Source organism: Oncorhynchus tshawytscha, linkage group LG18 (genome assembly GCF_018296145.1).
Source record: "Oncorhynchus tshawytscha isolate Ot180627B linkage group LG18, Otsh_v2.0, whole genome shotgun sequence".
Classification (NCBI taxonomy): domain Eukaryota; kingdom Metazoa; phylum Chordata; class Actinopteri; order Salmoniformes; family Salmonidae; genus Oncorhynchus; species Oncorhynchus tshawytscha.
In genome coordinates this window covers 23,606,515-23,625,712 of record NC_056446.1, presented here as the reverse complement: position 1 = coordinate 23,625,712, position 19,198 = coordinate 23,606,515, and the positions used below count along the sequence as shown (strand labels likewise).

At 44.0% G+C, this 19,198-nt stretch overlaps 1 protein-coding gene across 4 annotated transcripts in view; it reads left to right on the top strand.

Annotated features, from left to right (window-relative positions):
• The window catches only part of mthfd1l (methylenetetrahydrofolate dehydrogenase (NADP+ dependent) 1 like), a 94,329-nt gene that overhangs the window by 26,056 nt on the left and 49,075 nt on the right, over nucleotides 1-19,198 (top strand). For all 4 annotated transcript variants that reach the window (XM_024378198.2, XM_024378195.2, XM_024378197.1 and 1 more), the window contains 3 exons: nucleotides 228-304; nucleotides 6,412-6,552; nucleotides 12,728-12,796. In XM_024378198.2, the coding sequence (XP_024233966.1) occupies nucleotides 228-304; nucleotides 6,412-6,552; nucleotides 12,728-12,796 (287 nt within the window). The remainder of the gene's footprint in view (nucleotides 1-227; nucleotides 305-6,411; nucleotides 6,553-12,727; nucleotides 12,797-19,198) is intronic.

The window sequence follows — 19,198 nt, the reverse complement described above, 5'->3', positions numbered from 1 at the left end:
TTTAGATGTAATCTTTTTATTTTTTTATTTATGTGATTAGGGTTGCAAAAATCCTAGGTTTTCCAGGAATCCCGGTTGGAAGATTCATGGATTTCGTGCTTATTCCATCCTGATTCCAGGAGTCTTTTTGGGAATGTTCCTGGATTTTTGCAATCTTAAGTGTGATGTAATGTATGAATTAGTATTCTATATTTATGTTTTTGGGGTTGTTTTTTTCCATCTTGTAGTGGTTGATACCAACGATCGTTTCCTGAGGAAGATAACTGTAGGACAGGCCAGCACTGAGAAAGGACATGTGCGAGAGGTATGTTATATCTATGTACAGTATTTCTTTAAAATGTTATGTACATTTTAACCACGTGATTATGTGTATGACCTGAGTGATAACTGTGGTGTGTCAGTAACTGTCAGTATTAATGAGGGCTAAATGAAATCCTGCTAATAAACACACTTCCCTCAATGGGAAGCAAGCACCTTAAGTGAAAGCAAATGTTGAAAGCAGAAAATACTGTCCTCTCCTGGATCGTTAGCAAGCATATGCTTATGTTTATGTCCCTCCACCGTTCCCTCCCTCTTTCATCCTCTCATCACTCATCCAGTGGCGCATTCTATTGCCCCCCAGGGCCTTAGCATCGGGAGGGGTATTAGAAAATGTCCAAATGCCTTTACTCTGGCGATGCATTGTCGGTGTGGTTAACGATGCGGTTGTGTCGGTGTGGTTAATGATGCATTTGTGTCGGTGTGGTTAATGTAATTTATCTTTTACAATTTCTCTTTCTCGCGCAGGCGCACACACACGCAATACCAATACTGATTTACTATTTCTTTTTTCCTTTTTTTAGTTTTAATGTAAGGGACAGAAAGTAGCCTATGCATGGGAGGCTCGGAGCCATTTATGTGTTGTATAATTTGTGTTTTTGGGGATAACATCTTGCCACTGTGGGGCAGTAATGCATAAGGCAGTGGTATTCAACGTCGGGGTCGTGACCCATAGTGGGGAATTGCAGCAGAGTCAACAAAATTGTGTAGTTGGGGTGGGGTCGCCAGAAATTCTGGCTAAATAAATGGGATCCCCGCTGAAAGTTTGAATACGACAGGCTGAGGTAGACTCGGCGAGATGCCGACAGGCTGAGGTAGACTCGGCGAGATGCCGACAGGCTGAGGTAGACTCGGCGAGATGCCGACAGGCTGAGGTAGACTCGGCGAGATGCCGACAGGCTGAGGTAGACTCGGCGAGATGCCGACAGGCTGAGGTAGACTCGGCGAGATGCCGACAGGCTGAGGTAGACTCGGCGAGATGCCGACAGGCTGAGGTAGACTCGAGATGCCGACAGGCTGAGGTAGACTCGGCGAGATGCCGACAGGCTGAGGTAGACTCGGCGAGATGCCGACAGGCTGAGGTAGACTCGGCGAGATGCCGACAGGCTGAGGACTAGACTCGGCTGAGGTAGAGATGCCGACAGGCTGAGGTAGACTCGAGATGCGAGATGCCGACAGGCTGAGGTAGACTCGGCGAGATGCCGACAGGCTGAGGACTCGGCGAGATAGACTCGGCGAGATGCCGACAGGCTGAGGTAGACAGCCGACAGGCTGAGGTAGACTCTGCGAGATGCCGACAGGCTGAGGTAGACTCGCGAGATGCCGACAGGCTGAGGTAGACTCGGCGAGATGCCGACAGGCTGAGGTAGACTCGGCGAGATGCCGACAGGCTGAGGACTAGACTCGGCGAGATGCCGACAGGCTGAGGTAGAGATGCCGACAGGCTGAGATGCCGACAGGCTGAGGTAGACTCGGCGAGATGCCGACAGGCTGAGGTAGACTCGGCGAGATGCCGACAGGCTGAGGTAGACTCGGCGAGATGCCGACAGGCTGAGGTAGACTCTGCGAGATGCCGTAGATGCACGAAGTAAACAGTAGTAGAAATTTCGGTCCCGTAGCCACCACTTTGTAGCAGCGTTAAGCGCATCTGTGCACGTTCACAGATACTCTGTGTGACTGTGAGAGCAAAAACGTGCATCTCACTCATCTCAATCTGCGGTGCTGCTCGTCGCAACGTCGTCTCACTGAGTCTTTAAATCATGAAGTCAATCTCAATGTGCCCCCCCCAGATTCAGAGGCTTGAAAACCACATTAGATTTTTTTACCAAAGAATAAATACCATTAAAAAAAGAAGAGGATTCATGATGGTATTTATTTTATTTAGATAATATTTTCAGTTTTTCAAACGGGTTAATCATTTTATTTCAGTTTGCAAAAAAAAAAGTTATATGTTTACTACAATAACCTTGACACACACACACACACACACACAGAAAGATAAACAACAGCCCTTCCTTCCATTGTTTCCCCATCACTCTGACGCGATAAGGCTTTTGGAAAACTAGGCCACATCTATGAAACATTGCTCACACTGCATGTGTGTTTACAAAAATGTATATTGCCTAATGCCCTGTAGAAAAGCAGTCTGGCTTGGAATCTTATCCACTGGGATGGAATCAGACTCATATGTTAGTAGTTAACATGTCTGTGTGTGTGTGTGTGTGTGTTATCCCTCCACTCCCTCCCTCAGCTCCCCCGCTGTTCTCTCTCAAGTGTTCTCTGTTGTGTGTGTACGTGTGTACTCTATCTGCGTCATTCCCCTCTCTGATTCAGTTTGACTTATTTCACCTCAAGATTTTTGTGTTGCTTGAGTCTTTCCATATCATTTCAGCAAGCCATGACACCCACCATCTCAGATTGTGCTGACATTTTCTGTAGTTAGAAAGATTGCCATTCCTGAAACAATTATTTTGTTGAAATTTGAATTTTATCTCTGAGAAATTAAGCTAATTGATTGCACTCAAATTGGCCATTTTAATTTATAGGATTCAGATAATATTCAATAAATATAGTACCCAACATCCAATTTGGTTAAAGCCTCTCTAGGATATGTGGGACGCTAGCGTCCCACCTCGACAACAGCCAGTGAAATTGCAGGGCGCCAAATTCAAAACAACAGAAATGTCATACTTAAAATTCCTCAAACATACAAGTATTTTACACCATTACACAACTTCTTGTAAATCCAGCCACAGTGTCCGATTTCAAATAGGCTTTACGGCAAAAGCACACCAAACGATTATGTTAGGTCAGCACCTAGTCACAGAAAACCATAAAGCCATTTTCCAGCCAAGGAGAGCCCTCAAAAAAATCAGAAACAGCGATTAAATTAATCACTAACCTTTGATCTTCATCAAATGGCACTCACAGGACTTCATGTTTCACAATTAATGTGTTTTGTTCGATAAAGTTAATCTTTATGTCCAAAAACCACATTTGAAATTGGTGTGTTATGGTCAGAAATGCATTGTCTCTAACGAACATCCGGTGAAAGTGCAGAGAGCCACATCAAATGACAGAAATACTCATAACATTCATTGATAAAAGATTAAGTGTTATGCATGGAAATATAGATAAACTTCTCCGTAATGCAACCGCTGTGTCAGATTTCAAAACGCTTTATGGCAAAAGCACACCTTGCGATTATGTTTGGTCAGCGCCAAGTCACAGAAAAACATACAGCCATTTTCCAAAGGAGAGGTGTCACAAAATTTAGAAAAAGCATTATAAATATTCACTTACCTTTTGATCTTCATCAGAATGCACTCCCAGGAATCCTAGTTCCTCAATAAGTGTTTGTTTTGTTCAATAAAGTCCATCATTTATGTCCAAATACCTCCTTTTTGTTTGCGCGTTTAGTTTACAAATCCAAACACAGGAGGCGCGGGCAAGTCCAGGCGAAAGTTCAGACGAAAAGTCAAATTACAGTTCGTAGAAACATGTCAAACGAGGTATAGAATCAATCTTTAGGATGTTTTTATCATAAATCTTCAATAATGTTTCAACTGGAGAATTACTTTGTCTTTAGTAATGCATTGGAACACAGGTCGCTCTCACGAGCACACGTAAGACTGAGCTCATGGCACTCTGCCAGACATCTGGTTGAAACAGCTCTCATTCTCTCCCCCTTCACAGTAGAAGCCTCAAGCAAGGTTCTAAAGACTGTTGGAATCTAGTGGAAGCCTTAGGAAGTGCAATATAACCCCATAGATGCTGTATATCCGATAGGCAATGACTTGAAAAACTACAAACTTCATATTTCCCACTTCCTAGTTGGGTTTTTTCTCTGGTTTTTGCCTGCCATATGAGTTCTGTTGTACTCACAGACATCATTCAAACAGTTTTAGAAACTTAAGTGTTTTCTATCCAGATCTACTAATTACCATAATTTCCGGACTATAAGCCGCTACTTTATTCCCACGCTTTGACCCTTGCGGTTTATACAATGACGCGGCTAATTTATGGATTTTTCCCGCTTTCACAAGATTCATGCCGGCAAAAAAACTGAGCACCGTCACATAATGTGACGTAAATCAAGCGCGCTCAAACTTCCCATCATTCTGATTACTGTAGTAATTTTGTCACCATCATGGCAAAGACACAGAGAAATGCATATGATGCAGCTTTCAAGTTGAAGGCGATCGATCTGGCTGTTGGAAAAGGAAATAGAGCTGCTGCACGGGAGCTTGGCCTTAATGAGTCGATGATAAGACGTTGAAAACAGCAGCGTGAGGAACTGACTCAGTGCAAAAAGACAAAAGCTTTCAGAGGGAAGAAAAGCAGATGGCCCAAATTATTTGCAGCCACTTAACATCAGTGTAAATCGTGCATTTAAGGTGGCGCTCCGTGTTCAGTGGGAGGCTTGGATGACAAGTGGGGAGAAATCCTTCAATAAAACGGGCCGCATGCGAAGAGCAACTTCTGGTCAAGTCTGCCAGTGGGTCCTGACAGCGTGGAGCATTGTCAAAAAATCCACTATCATCAACTGGTTTCGAAAGGCTGGACTGCTGCGTGTTGAAGGGGCAGCTTGAGCTCAGCGGGGAATTTGCCTCCGGATGAAAGTGACGAGAGCGACAATGAAAACGATCCAACATCGGATGAAGCAATTCTGAGGCTATTCAACTCCGACACCGAAGGAGATGACTTCAGTGGTTTCAGTGCACAGGAGGAGGAAGATAGTGAACAATGAATTTCTTGGTAGGCTACTGTTTCATTTTTGTTACAAGCCGTGTTTCGTTTAAAGGCTGTGTAAAGTTCATTTGTTTCAATGTACTGGTAGGCACATGCGGCTTATAGACATGCGCGGCTTATTTATGTACAAAATACATATTTTTTAAATAATTCCGTGGGTGCGGTTTATATTCAGGTGTGCAGTCCAGAAATTACGGTATATGCATATTCTAGCTTTTGGGCCTGAGTAGCAGGCCGTTTACTCTGGGCACCTTATTATCCATGCTACTCAATACTGCCCCCCAGTCCCAAAGAAGTTAATGGTCACTAGTGACAATAAATATACAGCGGTTTCCTGATAATTTTATTGAAAAAAAATAGAAGACTGCCATGCAATTAATTATCTTATTAGGGATGTCACAATATTTTAGTCCCTAGCCCATTTCTCTAAAGCTTTGGACGTGTAGGAAAAGTCTTCATATGAGAATTGCGTTGGGATAGCGCTCTCAGAAAGTGGCCAGTTGTTGGACTATTCAAGGAGAGTTGGGTTGAATAATCAGTAGTTTGCTAAGAAAGGAATTGCTTTCATGGAGGACTGGCTTGAGGATGTGTGAGGATGACCACACAATTTATTTTCGGAATGAGCCAAATCTATTGGTTTTCTATCCAAAGTTGCAAAGGAAATGTTGTTATCTATTTAATAAACACAAGAGACCAGCAGAATGGATAAGAGTGTGGCGATATAGCCAGAACAAAAAACCTGGTACTTTATGGTAAATAATGCAAGTGACTTCAATTACTAATTTCTCTGAACAGGGGAAAAACATTTCACCAGATTAACAGGGAATACATTACATAGTATGGAGAAGCAATACTCCAAGCCACAGCTTCATACTACTGGTCAAAAATAGATATCTGATGCTGTATACTGGTTGTTGGGATGGGATTGGCATGGGATCCGTGGATGGCTTTTTATTTAAACATTTATCCCTCATGTCTTACTCATTGGTAGGAAGAAGTTTGGTCCGAATAGGATGTTGGGTACTATATTTATTGAATATGATCAGAATCTTATAAATTAAAATGACCTATTTGAGTCCAATCAATTAGCTTAATTTCTCAGAAAAATAACCTGAAAGGTTGGGTGTCAACCCTCTTTCTTGTGCTTTTTGAGGTGGAATGACCCTCGTCTCTCTCTTGTGCAGTCCCAGTTTGACATAGCAGTGGCCATTGATGCTGTGTTTGTTTAGTGTGTGTGTGTACATATTTATCTCCTGTGTAGACCCAGTTTGACATAGCAGTGGCCATTGAGATTTTGATATCGTTTGTAAATACACACAATGTTTCTCTCCCCCTGTGTAGACCCAGTTTGACATAGCGGTGGCCAGTGAGATCATGGCTATCCTGGCCCTGGCTGATGGACTGGGGGACATGAAGACCAGACTGGGACGTATGGTGGTGGGCAGCAGCCGCAGTGGACAGCCCGTCACAGCAGAGGACCTGGTAATATAATCATATAATAAATACCATTATCCAAAATCATGCATGCAATACATTTTACATAAGGTTGGCCCCAGGAATCGAACCCACAATCCTGCTGTTGCAACCGCGTGTGTGTGTGTGTGTGTGATGAGAGCTAAACGGTTTCAGTTAGGGCTAAACAGTTGCAGTATTGTTCTACTTAAAGACATCAGACAGAAATTACTTTAATGGCCATAGCGTACTTTAACATCAGCCTATAAAACATTACGAAGGCTGTCATATGTCAAGACCTCTTCACTAAGCTCGCTTTGTCTCTCTTGTCCTTCCTGATTATCTTGTCAAGTGGAGATTTGGCTCGATATGTGTTACTTAAACTCAGTCAACACATTAACATTATCACAGATGTCATGAGACAAATGTTTCATTTTGGTGTTATATTAAGGTTGGTAGCAACATGGAAAATCATTGGAAATCCGTTGCAGCTCCAATCGACTACAAAATCCACAATGCAATGATTTCTATGGGGTGGCAAGCAACTAGCTAGGTAGATACTCTTATTTATTTATATATATTTTTTATAATATATGTAGTGCATGTGGACAACCGTTCAAATTAGTGGATTCGGCTATTTCAGCTACACCCGTTGCTGACAGGTGTTTAAATTCGAGCACCCAGCCATGCAATCTACATAGACAAACATTGGCAGTAGAATGGCCTTACTGAAGAGCTCAGTGACTTTCAACGTGGCACCAGCATAGGATGCCACCTTTCCAACAAGTCTGTTCGTCTACTTCTGTACTGCTAGAACTGCCCCGGTCAACTATAAGTGCTGTTATTGTGAAGTGGAAACGTCTAGTTGCAACAACGGCTCAGTCGTGAAGTGGTAAGCCACACAACCTCACAGAATGGGACCGCCGAGTGCTGTAACGCATAAAAATCATCTGTCCTTTGTTGCAACACTCACTACCGAGTTACAAACTGCCTCTGGTAGCAACGTCAGCACAAGAACTGGTCGTTGGGAGCTTCATGAATGGGGTTTCCATGGCTGAGCAGCTGCACACAAGCCTAAGATCACCATGCGCAATGCCAAGTCTCGGCTGGTGTGGTGTAAAGCTCATCGCCATTGTACTCAGGAGCAGGTGTCCACATACTTTTGGTCATCTAGTGTAGCTAGCAAACGTAGCTACACACTAATACAAAAGACAATATCAGCATGTAACATAGCTAGTTACCTGTAAAATTGCCAAAAGAAACTGCACTATAAATTTAGGAGTCTACAATCTCACATTGTTCAACATGTAGATCGATGTCGCTCAGAGTGGAGTCTTAACATTCACAACAGCAGGTATACTTTTGAGGAGATGGGGAAACTTTGCCCATGCTACATCAATGGACTGCGCGGTGCATTCTGGACGATTGTTGGACAAAGCGCGCTCTCTTTCAAGGAGTGAATGGGTCTATTGGTCGCTAGCTCAAAAACCCAACATTAGCTAGAATTTCATCAACAAGAAGGTCAACATTACAAATCTTTTCCGAGATGTGAGATGATTAACTTGCTATCTGTAGTATCGTATAGCTTTGGAATCGTGACATTACATACTTTCGAGGAAAATAGGAACGTTTCTCTTTGAGAAGGGATTGCTTGATGATTAGTTTAGCAACCGCATGACACGGCTTGACAACGTGAACGCGATTGGTCGACAGTCTGCTGGATGGGGCATTATGTGTTCACTCATTCATTGGATTTCTATATTCTTTCTAAAATATCTCTGGCAACAGTAACTCTAATGAACTTATCCTCTGCAGCAGAGGTAATTCTGCGTCTTCACTTCCTGTGGCGGTCCTCATGAGAGCCAGTTTCATCATAGCGCTTGATGGTTTTTGTGACTTGGTTTTAGTGTCTTTAAAGTAATGATGGACTGTCGTTTCTCTCTGCTTATTTGAACCTTTCTTGCCATAATATGGACTTGGTCTTTTAATAAATAGGGCCATCTTCTGTATACCACCCCTACCTTGTCACAACACAACTGATTGGCTCAAATGCATTAAGAAGGAAAGAAATTCCACAAATGTACTTTTAACAAGGCACACATGTTAATTGAAGTGCGTCCAGGTGACTACCTCATGAAGCTGGTTGAGAGAATGCCAAGAGAGTGCAAAGCTGTCATTTCATAGTGTTGATGTCTTCACTATTATTCTACAATGTAGAGAATAGTAAAAATACTGAAAAACCCTGGAATGAATAGGTGTGTCCAAACTGACTGGTACTGTATATATTATTTAGTATATGTAAAGACTACATCAAATTAAGGTTATTCTGATGGGTGACAATATTAGCCTATCACTTGTGAATTATGCATTATCACTTGTTAATGATGCCCAGCTTGTGCAGTAAGGCAAATCATAGTGGCACACCTTATGTAGTCTGGCCTATATGTTTTGCTAATGTTTGAAATAACAGCTGAAGTTACACACAACTTCTTAAAATTAAGCACATTAATCTGCTTTCCAACAGGTGTAGACCCTAACTGGTATATATATGCTGCTAGTGAGTTTCAAGTTTGGGGAAGATCATTTTAACCATAAAAATGCACATTTTATAATAAATGCGATTATGCATGTAATTCTTTATCTTCACTTTTGAGAACAGTGCAAATGCAATCAAATCCAACACTTATCATCAAAACAGCTTATAATATTTTTTTATAGCTCCTCTCACTGTGATTAATGTGAATAAAGTTTGTCAGAAGATTGCAACAGTGTAAACCATATGAACAGTGCTTTCTAAGGTGATGATGAATTAAAAACACCCATATGTATATTAGAGTTTAGGCATATGAGCCCAGGCCCAAAAATAACCTGAATTAAAATGATGGTTGTACCATTATACAATACATAGTCTACTGCATATTACGATTTCTTTGATACATAATTGAGTGTGGACTGTATTATTGTGCACACTAGATGGACTGGTTACCTTACGCTACACTCCAACATGTATAACCATGAGTCTGGACAGAACGTATAGCCTTAGACCATGCTGTTGATTCATTGATTGTGCAGGGCGGCTTACAGTTAGTCAACAATTAGTATTTGATTTTGAACAGCCTAGTAATAGGGATTGTTGTTTTAAATTTAAACATGTATCTTCTTGTTTGGGTGACATTACCTTTAGCTATACAGAATCTCACAACGCGTTTCCATCTCTTCCTCCTGTGTTTCGTTGCAAAAACATGTTAATATCGATGTTCCCAAACAGATTTTCACTTTTCCCAAATTAAGAACTGGGTAGCTGCAGGAACAAGGTTGGAGAGCCCATGGCATAGAGTTTGGGCGGAACATCACCTTTCTGGCAGCGAGAGCATACTCCTCAAACAGTGGTTGATGCGTGCAGTGAAATAAGTGGTGTTGTATTTATTTCTCAGCTGGTCATATTATGCTCCGCTATAAAACTGAAGTAGCCTACCAGACCGGCGGGAAAGCCAGAGTCCTCCAATCCCTATTGGAGTGCATACAGATGTCTTTTTCCCCTCCCCCTGTTCCTAACCATTTAATCGTGGACCATTCTAAATGTAAATTGATTTGACAGCTGTGCAGCCTGAGGCAAGGTTCTTTCTCAAATCAATAGCAGATAGTCGCTCCATGCAGCCCAGATATGTTCTGATTTCTAAGACATTCTAAGGTTTGTTTCATTCACAACTAAATTTGCCAAATAACTCTAAATCTGGCATTTAGGACCCTTTTCAAGTGATCACTTTTACTCTTAATATCCACTTCATATGCACTCTTGCTCCATAATAAATGTTTTTTCCCCAGCTAAGTTAAATTATATTCTTCTTAATATAAAATCATATAAAATAATGGTACTTATAACCATATATTTTCACTTAAATGAACAAGCCTATGGCATGGAGCATAGCCAGACATACAGTAAGCCAACTCATATTCTGTTCTTCTGAAATACATTTTCTTCATATCATGTTTCTTTAGACTTGACTAAAACATATTGTGATGGTGTATATTTAAATAGATTTGATTATATATATATGTGTGTGTGTGTGTGTGTGTGTGTGTGTGTGTGTGTGTGTGTGTGTGTGTGTGTATGTATTTAATTTTTAAATGTAGATGTTCCAAAGGTGCACATCAGCAGCTTGTACAGTGGGGCAAAAAAGTATTTAGTCAGCCACCAATTGTGCAAGTTCTCCCACTTAAAAAGATGAGTGAGGCCTGTAATTTTCATCATAGGTACACTTCAACTATGACAGACAAAATGAGGGGGAAAAATCCAGAAAATCACATTGTATTATTTTTAATGAATGTTTTTGCAAATAATGGTGGAAAATAAGTATTTGGTCAATAACAAAAGTTAATCTCAATACTTTGTTATATACCCTTTGTTGGCAATGACAGAGGTCAAACGTTTTCTGTAAGTCTTCACAAGGTTTTCACACTGTTGCTGGTATTTTGGCCCATTCCTCCATGCAGATCTCCTCTAGAGCAGTGATGTTTTGGGGCTGTTGCTGGGCAACATGGACTTTCAACTCCCTCCAAAGATTCTCTTTGGGGCTGAGATCTGGAGACTGGCTAGGCCACTCCAGGACCTTGGAATGCTTCTTACGAAGCCACTCCTTCGTTGCCCGGGCGGTGTGTTCGGGATCATTGTCATGCTGAAAGACCCAGCCACGTTTCATCTTCAATGCCCTTGCTGATGGTGGGCTTTGTTACTTTGGTCCCAGTTCTCTGCAGGTCATTCACTAGGTCCCCCCGTGTGGTTCTGGGATTTTTGCTCACCGTTCTTGTGATCATTTTGACCCCATGGGGTGAGATCTTGCACGGAGCCCCAGATCGAGGGAGATTATCAGTGGTCTTGTATGGCTTCCATTTCCTAATAATTGCTCCCATAGTTGATTTCTTCAAACCAAGCTGCTTACCTATTGCAGGTTCAGTCTTCCCAGCCTGGTGCAGGTCTACAATTTTGTTTCTGGTGTCGTTTGACAGCTCTTTGGTCTTGGCCATAGTGGAGTTTGGAGTGTGACTGTTTGAGGTTGTGGACAGGTGTCTTTTATACTGATAACAAGTTCAAACAGGTGCCATTAATACAGGTAACGAGTGGAGGACAGAGGAGCCTCTTAAAGAAGAAGTTGCAGGTCTGTGAGAGCCATAAATCTTGCTTGTTTGTAGGTGACCAAATACTTGTTTTCTACCATAATTTGCAAATAAATTCATTAAAAATCCTACAATGTGATTTTCTGGATTTTTTTTCTTCTAATTTTGTCTGTTATAGTTGAAGTGTACCTATGATGAAAATTACAGGCCTCTCTCAACTTTTTAAGTGGGAGAACTTGCACAATTGGTGGCTGAATAAATACTTTTTTGCCCCACTTTATGTGTGGAAGCCTGGAAATGCTAAATGGTCAATTACCGTGAGACCAGCAGTCTTTTGTTATCACAGTGTTACGTCATACTGGCCGGATTTCTGCCTGCCTGAACGCCACTAACTCGGATACAAATGAAGACAGGAAATGACTCAGGGAATCGATAGAACATCACTCAGAGATGCACAAAAACAGTATAACATTCAAAATGGATGAACCTTTGCTCGTAGAGGTTAAGTTTAGGGTGTTATTATAGGCAAAAAGTAGCTTCCCCACCAGGTTTTGTAGGGATTTAACCCCTAGTGACCCTCCACTTTCATGTCCCTGCCATTATGGAGACTAGGCAGGGTGGTAGCTGGGCCTCTCAGGAGACAGAGGAGCTTGAGCACGCAACATGGATCTCGTTTGACCCAAAATGGCCTCCAGCTGCCCTTGAAACCCATAACTATTAGCTCCACTGTGGAGCCATGTTGGCCCAGGTGGCTCTGACCCCCCCAACTGGATGTGGGGGTGGTGGTGTTGTTGCGCCATATAGGCCTGGCTGAGTGAGGAGGATCCCATATTATGTTATGGATAATCAGGAATGCCGCAGTAACTGGAAAACACACAACCAGGCCAGACTGGATTTTGGAAATGATGATAAGTAGGGATGGGCCGTGTGTGTGTCATAGATATGTGTATGGAAATATGGGTTTTGGTTTTGAATTGCTTTAACAGCCGTTTTATTGTGTGGTTTGCATGCTTACTGGTTATTTTATTGGTAGGATACTGTAAAATCCCTTCAAGAATTTCAGCACTAACAACTTCTCTTTCTCTCTCAGGGTGTGAGTGGAGCACTTGCGGTGCTCATGAAGGATGCCATCAAGCCTACCCTTATGCAGACCCTAGAAGTGAGTCTCTAACCACACATACTCGCTGCTATCCAAGCATGAGATGAAGACCGTTATAGAGAGAGGACAACGATGTTGTCAAAGACAGGGTGATGACTGCACTGTTGTTCAGGAATATCCAGAAAATTCCACCTAGGCTATCAGAGCAATTTTTTCTAAACTTTTGCCATTTTATTAACACCTATCCAATCCTCTTAGATTTATACATTCCAAGTTCCTAGAGACTGGGAAATGAGTGTAGCTGTGAGCTAAGAGCAGTTGTTTGGTATTGAACTGAAGAGCAATCAGTTGAGGTTGGGTGTGATGGTCCAGACGTTTACCCTGCCTCTCCGTGCATCTCATTGTTCTCTGAGACATGACCGTGTACGTTCAGACACACACACACACACACACACACACGTGTGACCTCTGACTGGCCCATGCTAGTGGAAACGCCCATACCCGATTCTCTCTGAGGCGATGGAGGAATAGAGATGGAGGGAGACGGAGATTTGGGCTGATGGACTGAATGATTAAACTGATAAAGAGCTGGAATACATCTTGATCTGGCCCCCTCTGACTGCTGGGGCTGGTGTGTCTGTAGTGGACCTGCCCTCAGGGAGAGCCTCTGGAACCGTCTCCAGAGCAATGTCATTATGCCTTCCATTGTTGAACACTCTAATTGAATGATTCTAATTGATTACACTACAAGGAGAACTGTAGAATTAATGGTAATTTAATGATTGTAAATAATAATTAATGTTTCAATGACCACACAATGGAAATTCAAATACTGGATAAAATCAGTCCAACTCACTCAAAGGGTTATTCTGAATTATAAAACTGGTTATTTGGATCCTGGATGCTGATTGGTTGATATGCGGGAGTTTTGGGACTCCTTCAAAGTACCATGACGTGTTAATGTCGTAATTTCACTGTCCTGCAGCCCAGGCAGGAAATGCATTTACTCTCGGGGGAGAAAATCATCAACACATTATTTTTCAGTGCTACTATTTGGTTTACAAAAGTTGGTGGTTGTATAAACCTACATATCTGCCTTATGACCTGTGCAATAATGTGTCATTTTACAAATGCGATCTCTTCAGCACCAATAGCCTAGCTAGCCCAAGAATGAATGTACGCAGTGCGACCTATGTAGGCCTATTGGATATTTATTAAATCATTATTTATTGAACTTCTTGTTCATCATCATCATTGAATCTCTGCTAGCTAGCTAAATTCCTATTATTATTTTTTTAGCATAGCAAAGTCAAATGAATAAAATGATTAATTGACAACTGGGACAAAACACGAGAAAATAACTAACAACCAGACCGCATGGGCAGCAACTTTACTCGTTAAAATATTATTTACTTTAAAAAATGTCATTAGTATTTTATAAATATGTTGGCAATATCAGCAACAATGCCCTCACATCCAGGAATTTCTGTGTCACACAAAAATACTTGGATCCTCAGAAATTATTGCTTAAATGTTAGTTCAATGAAGATTTAACAGCCCCTTGTAATGTCATCAATTAGAATGTTCAATAATTGACAGCATATGTATGCAAACATTGAAGGGGTTAGAAACTAGGAAATGTTAGTTGTTGGTTGGCTACTTTTTTGTTTTGGGAGGTGGTTTTATGTTTTTAGGGTGTGGGGTTGAGTAGGGATTAGGTTTTTGTTTTGGGGAGCAGGGGGGGAGGGTGGTGTTGCAGAGAGTGGTTTTATGTTTTGGGAGGAAATGTTGGAGTCCTGTTTTGTGGAACCTTTCCTGTCTGTGTTTCCTGTGTTTCTGAAGGGGGGATGCATATCGGGATGGACCAGGCCTAAAGGGTCCGTGGGAATTTTCAGTTTAGTTAGGCCCTCTGTGCCCTTGTGTGTGTGCGTGCGTGCATATGTATGTTTTCACAGATGGAGCAGGGTCTGTAAAGAGATAGGAGGAAAGTAATAGTTGCCTCACTGTGTCTGTAGTCGAGAGGGCCAGGATTACTGTACGTGTGTTCTAAAACGGCCAACTTACTGTAAGTGGGACTGACTGAAACACGCACACCCATACTGCCTCTAATCTACTGTATACATACAGTACAAACACCATGCACACAAACATGCCTGTTCAATGTCAACCAAAGGTGGTCTGCTCTGACCCAGTGCAGGTCCTGCTCTCTGGGGCTTTGTAAATGATGCTCTCTGCCTCGCAAATAAAACACACACACACAGTCCTTTGGACAGAAATTAATCTAATTCACAATTCATTCAGATCTATCTGTAATCATGATAATTGTTTAGAAACATAAACTCAGCAAAAAAAGAAACGTCTTTCAAAGATAATTCGTAAAAATCCAAATAACTTCACAGATCTTCATTGTAAAGGGTTTGACCACTGTTTCCCATGCATGATTAATGAACATGCACCTGTGGAACAATCGTTAAGACACTTAACAGCTTACAGACGGTAGGCCATTAAGGTCACAGTTATAAAAAGTTAGGACAGAGGCCTTTCTACTGACTGTGAAAAACACCAAAAGAAAGATGCCCAGGGTCCCTGCTCATCTGTGTGAACGTGCCTTAGGCATGCTGCAAGGAGGCATGAGGACTGCAGATGTGGCCAAGGCAATAAATTGCAACGTCCATACTGTGAGGTGCATAAGACCATAGTACAGGGAGACAGGAAGGACAGCTGATCATCCTCGCCGTGGCAGACCACGTGTAACAATACCTGCACATGATCGGTACATCCGAACATCACACCTGCGGTACAGGTACAGGATGGCAATAACAACTGCCCGAGTTACACCAGGAATGCACATTCCCTCCATCAGTGCTCCGACTGTCTGCAATAGGCTGAGAGGCTGGATTGAGGGCTTGTTGGCCTTTTGTAAGGCAGGTCCTCACCAGACATCACCGGCAACAATGTCGCCTATGGGCACAAACCCACCGTCGTTGGACCAGACAGGACTGGCAAAAAGTGCTCTTCACTGACGAGTCGCGGTTTTGTCTCACCAGGGGTGATTGTCGGATTCGCGTTTATCGTTGAAGGAATGAGCGTTACACCGAGGCCTGTACTCTGGAGTGGGATCGATTTGGAGGTGGAGGGTCCGTCATGGTCTGGGGCGGTGTGTCACAGCATCATCAGACTGAGCTTGTTGTCATTGCAGGCAATCTCAACGCTTTGCGTTACAGGGAAGACATCCTCCTCCCACATGTGGTACCCTTCCTGCAGGCTCATCCTGACATGTCTCTCCAGCATGACAATGTCACCAAACATACTGCTCGTTCTGTGTGTGATTTCCTGCAAGACCGGAAGGTCAGTGTTCTGCCATTGCCAGCGAAGAGCCCGGATCTCAATCCCAAAGAGCACGTCTGGGACCTGTTGGAACGGAGGGTGAGGGCTATGGCCGTGCCCAGCCAGAAATGTCCGGAAGCTTGCAGGTGCCTTGGTGGAAGAGTGGGGTAACATCTCACAGCAAGAACTGGCAAATTTGGTGCACTGCCGTACTTAATGCAGCTGGTGGCCACACCAGATACTGGCTGTTACTTTTGATTTTGACCCCTCCTTTGTTCAGGGACACATTATTCCAATTATGTCAGTCACATGTCTCTGGAACTTGTTCAGTTTATGTCTCAGTTGTTGAATTTTGTTATGTTCATACACATATCTACACATGTTTGCTGAAAAAGAAACGCAGTTGACAGTGAGAAGACATTTCTTTTTTTGCTGAGTTTATTATTTTCTTATTTAGAATAAGTGACTCCAATGACATACTCATTTCTGTTGGGCACACAATAATCTGAAACACAAGCAAAACAAACGGCAAATGCATCTGTTACGGTTTTCTTCTGGTGAAAGAGAGGAGAACCAAAACGCAGCGTGGTTCTCTTTATACATCTTTAATAAAAGATGAAAAATACGAACAATTTACAAAACAATAGGCTGATGTCACACCCTGGCCTAATCAAAATAATAAAGAAAACACAGAATACTAAGGCCAGGGCGTGACAGTACCCCCCCCCAAAGGTGCGGACTCCCAGCCGCACACCTAAACCCATAGGGGAGGGTCTGGGTGGGCGCTTGTTCACGGTGGCGGCTCCGGCGCGGGACGTGGACCCCACTCCAACATAGTCTTAGTCCACCTCCTTAGCGTCCTTTGATTTGCGACCCTCGCCACCGACTTTGGCCTAAGAACCCTAACAGAGGGCCCCGCTGGACTGAGGGCCCCGCTGGACTGAGAGGAAGCTCCGGACTGAGAGGAAGCTCAGGCAGGTTGATGGCTCTGGCAGATCCTGGCTGACTGGTGGCTCTAGCAGATCCTGGCTGACTGGCGGCTCTGGCAGATCCTGGCTGACTGGCTGATCCTGGCTGAATGGCGGATCCTGGCTGACTGGTAGCACTGGCAGATCCTGTCTAACTGGCGGCTCTGGCGGATCCTGGCAGACTGACGTGATCTGGCGGATCCTGGCAGACTGACGTGATCTGGCGGATCCTGGCAGACTGACGGGATCTGGCGGATCCTGGCAGACTGACGGGATCTGGCTGATCCTGGCAGACTGACGGGATCTGGCGGATCCTGGCTGCTCCATGCTGACTGGCTGCTCCATGCTGACTGGCGGCTCTGGCTGCTCCATGCTGACTGGCGGCTCTGGCTGCTCCATGCTGACTGGCGGCTCCAAGCTGACTGGCTGCTCCAGGCTGACTGGCGGCTCCGGCGGCGCTGGACAGGCGGGGAGGGAGGCTCCGGCGGCGCTGGTCAGGCGGGGAGGGAGGCTCCGGCGGAGCTGGTCAGGCGGGGAGGGAGGCTCCGGCGGAGCTGGACAGGCGAGGAGGGAGGCTCTGGCGGAGCTGGACAGGCGAGGCGCACTGTAGGCCTGGTGCGTGGTGCTGGCACTGGTGGTACTGGGCCGAGGACACGCACAGGAAGCCTGGATGGACCGGACCGTGAAGGCGTACTGGAGATCTTGAGAGCAGGGCTGGCACCAACCGCCCTGGCTGGATCTTTACCCTAGCCCGGCAGATGTGAGGTGCTGAGATGTAGCGTACCGGGCTAAGCACGCGTACTGGGGACACCGTGCTTTCCACCGCATAACACGGTGCCTGACCAGTACCACGCCCGCCACGGTTAGCACTGCTAGACGCACTGTAGCACTGAGCTGGCATAGGACGTGCAAGGCTAGGGAGGTGCGTGAGGCTGGCACAATCTTCACCAGCCGACTAGCACGCACCTCAGGACGAGTATGGAGAACTGACCCAGGTGCCATCAAATCCCGACACGCTCCGTCGGGCGAATTCCGTGCCTCATGCACCAACACAGCAACTCCCTCATAACTCTCTCCTCCAATTTCCCCATTAACTCCTTCACAGTCTCTGCTTCGCTCACCTCCAACACCGGCTCTGGTTCTGGTTTCCTCCTTGGCTCCTTACGATAAACAGGGGTAGTTGGCACACTCTCCCTGTGCCCCCCCCAATACATTTTTGGGGCTGACTCTCGGGCTTCCATCCGCGCCGCCGTGCTTTCTCCTCATACCAGCGCCTCTCCGCTTTCGCTGCCTCCAGCTCTTCTTTGGGGCGGCGATATTCTCCTGGCTGTGCCCAGGGTCCTTTACCGTCCAATTCGTCCTCCCATGTCCATTCCTCTTTGCGCTGCTCCTGTTGCCGCTGCCTGTCACCACGCCTTTTGGTCCTGTTGTGGTGGGTGATTCTGTTACGGTTTTCTTCTGGTGAAAGAGAGGAGGACCAAAATGCAGTGTGGTTATCTTTATACATCTTTAATGAAAGATGAAAAATATGAACAATTTACAAAACAAGAAACGTGAAAAGACGAAACAACCCTATCTGGTGCAACAAACACAAAGACAGGAAACAATCACCCACGAAATACTCAAAGAATATGGCTGCCTAAATATGGTTCCCAATCAGAGACAACGATAAACACCTGCCTCTGATTGAGAACCATTCTAGGCAACCATAGACTTACCTAGACTACTATACTGAACACAACCCCATCAATCTACAAAACCCCTAGACAAGACAAACACATAATCACCCATGTCCCTGGCCTAACCAAAATAATAAAGAAAACACAGAATACTAAGGCCAGGGCGTGACAGCATCCAACAAGTTTGTAGAGTCATTGTATAATTTAAAATCTGAAGGGTTGGAGTTCTGAGCCAAAACAACAGAAAATGTATCACTGTCCCAATAATTTTGTCGCGTTCGTTAGAATGAAAGTTGGACCAAGGCAAGTGAAACTTTAGCAAAGACTAAACAAACTAACAAACAACAAACCTTGACTACAACACTAACTCAAAACATAAACAATATCCCATAACCCACAGGTGGAAAAAATGCTACTTAAGTATGATCCCCAGTTAGAGACAACGATAGCCAGCTGCCTCTAATTGGGAATCATACCAAAACCCCAAC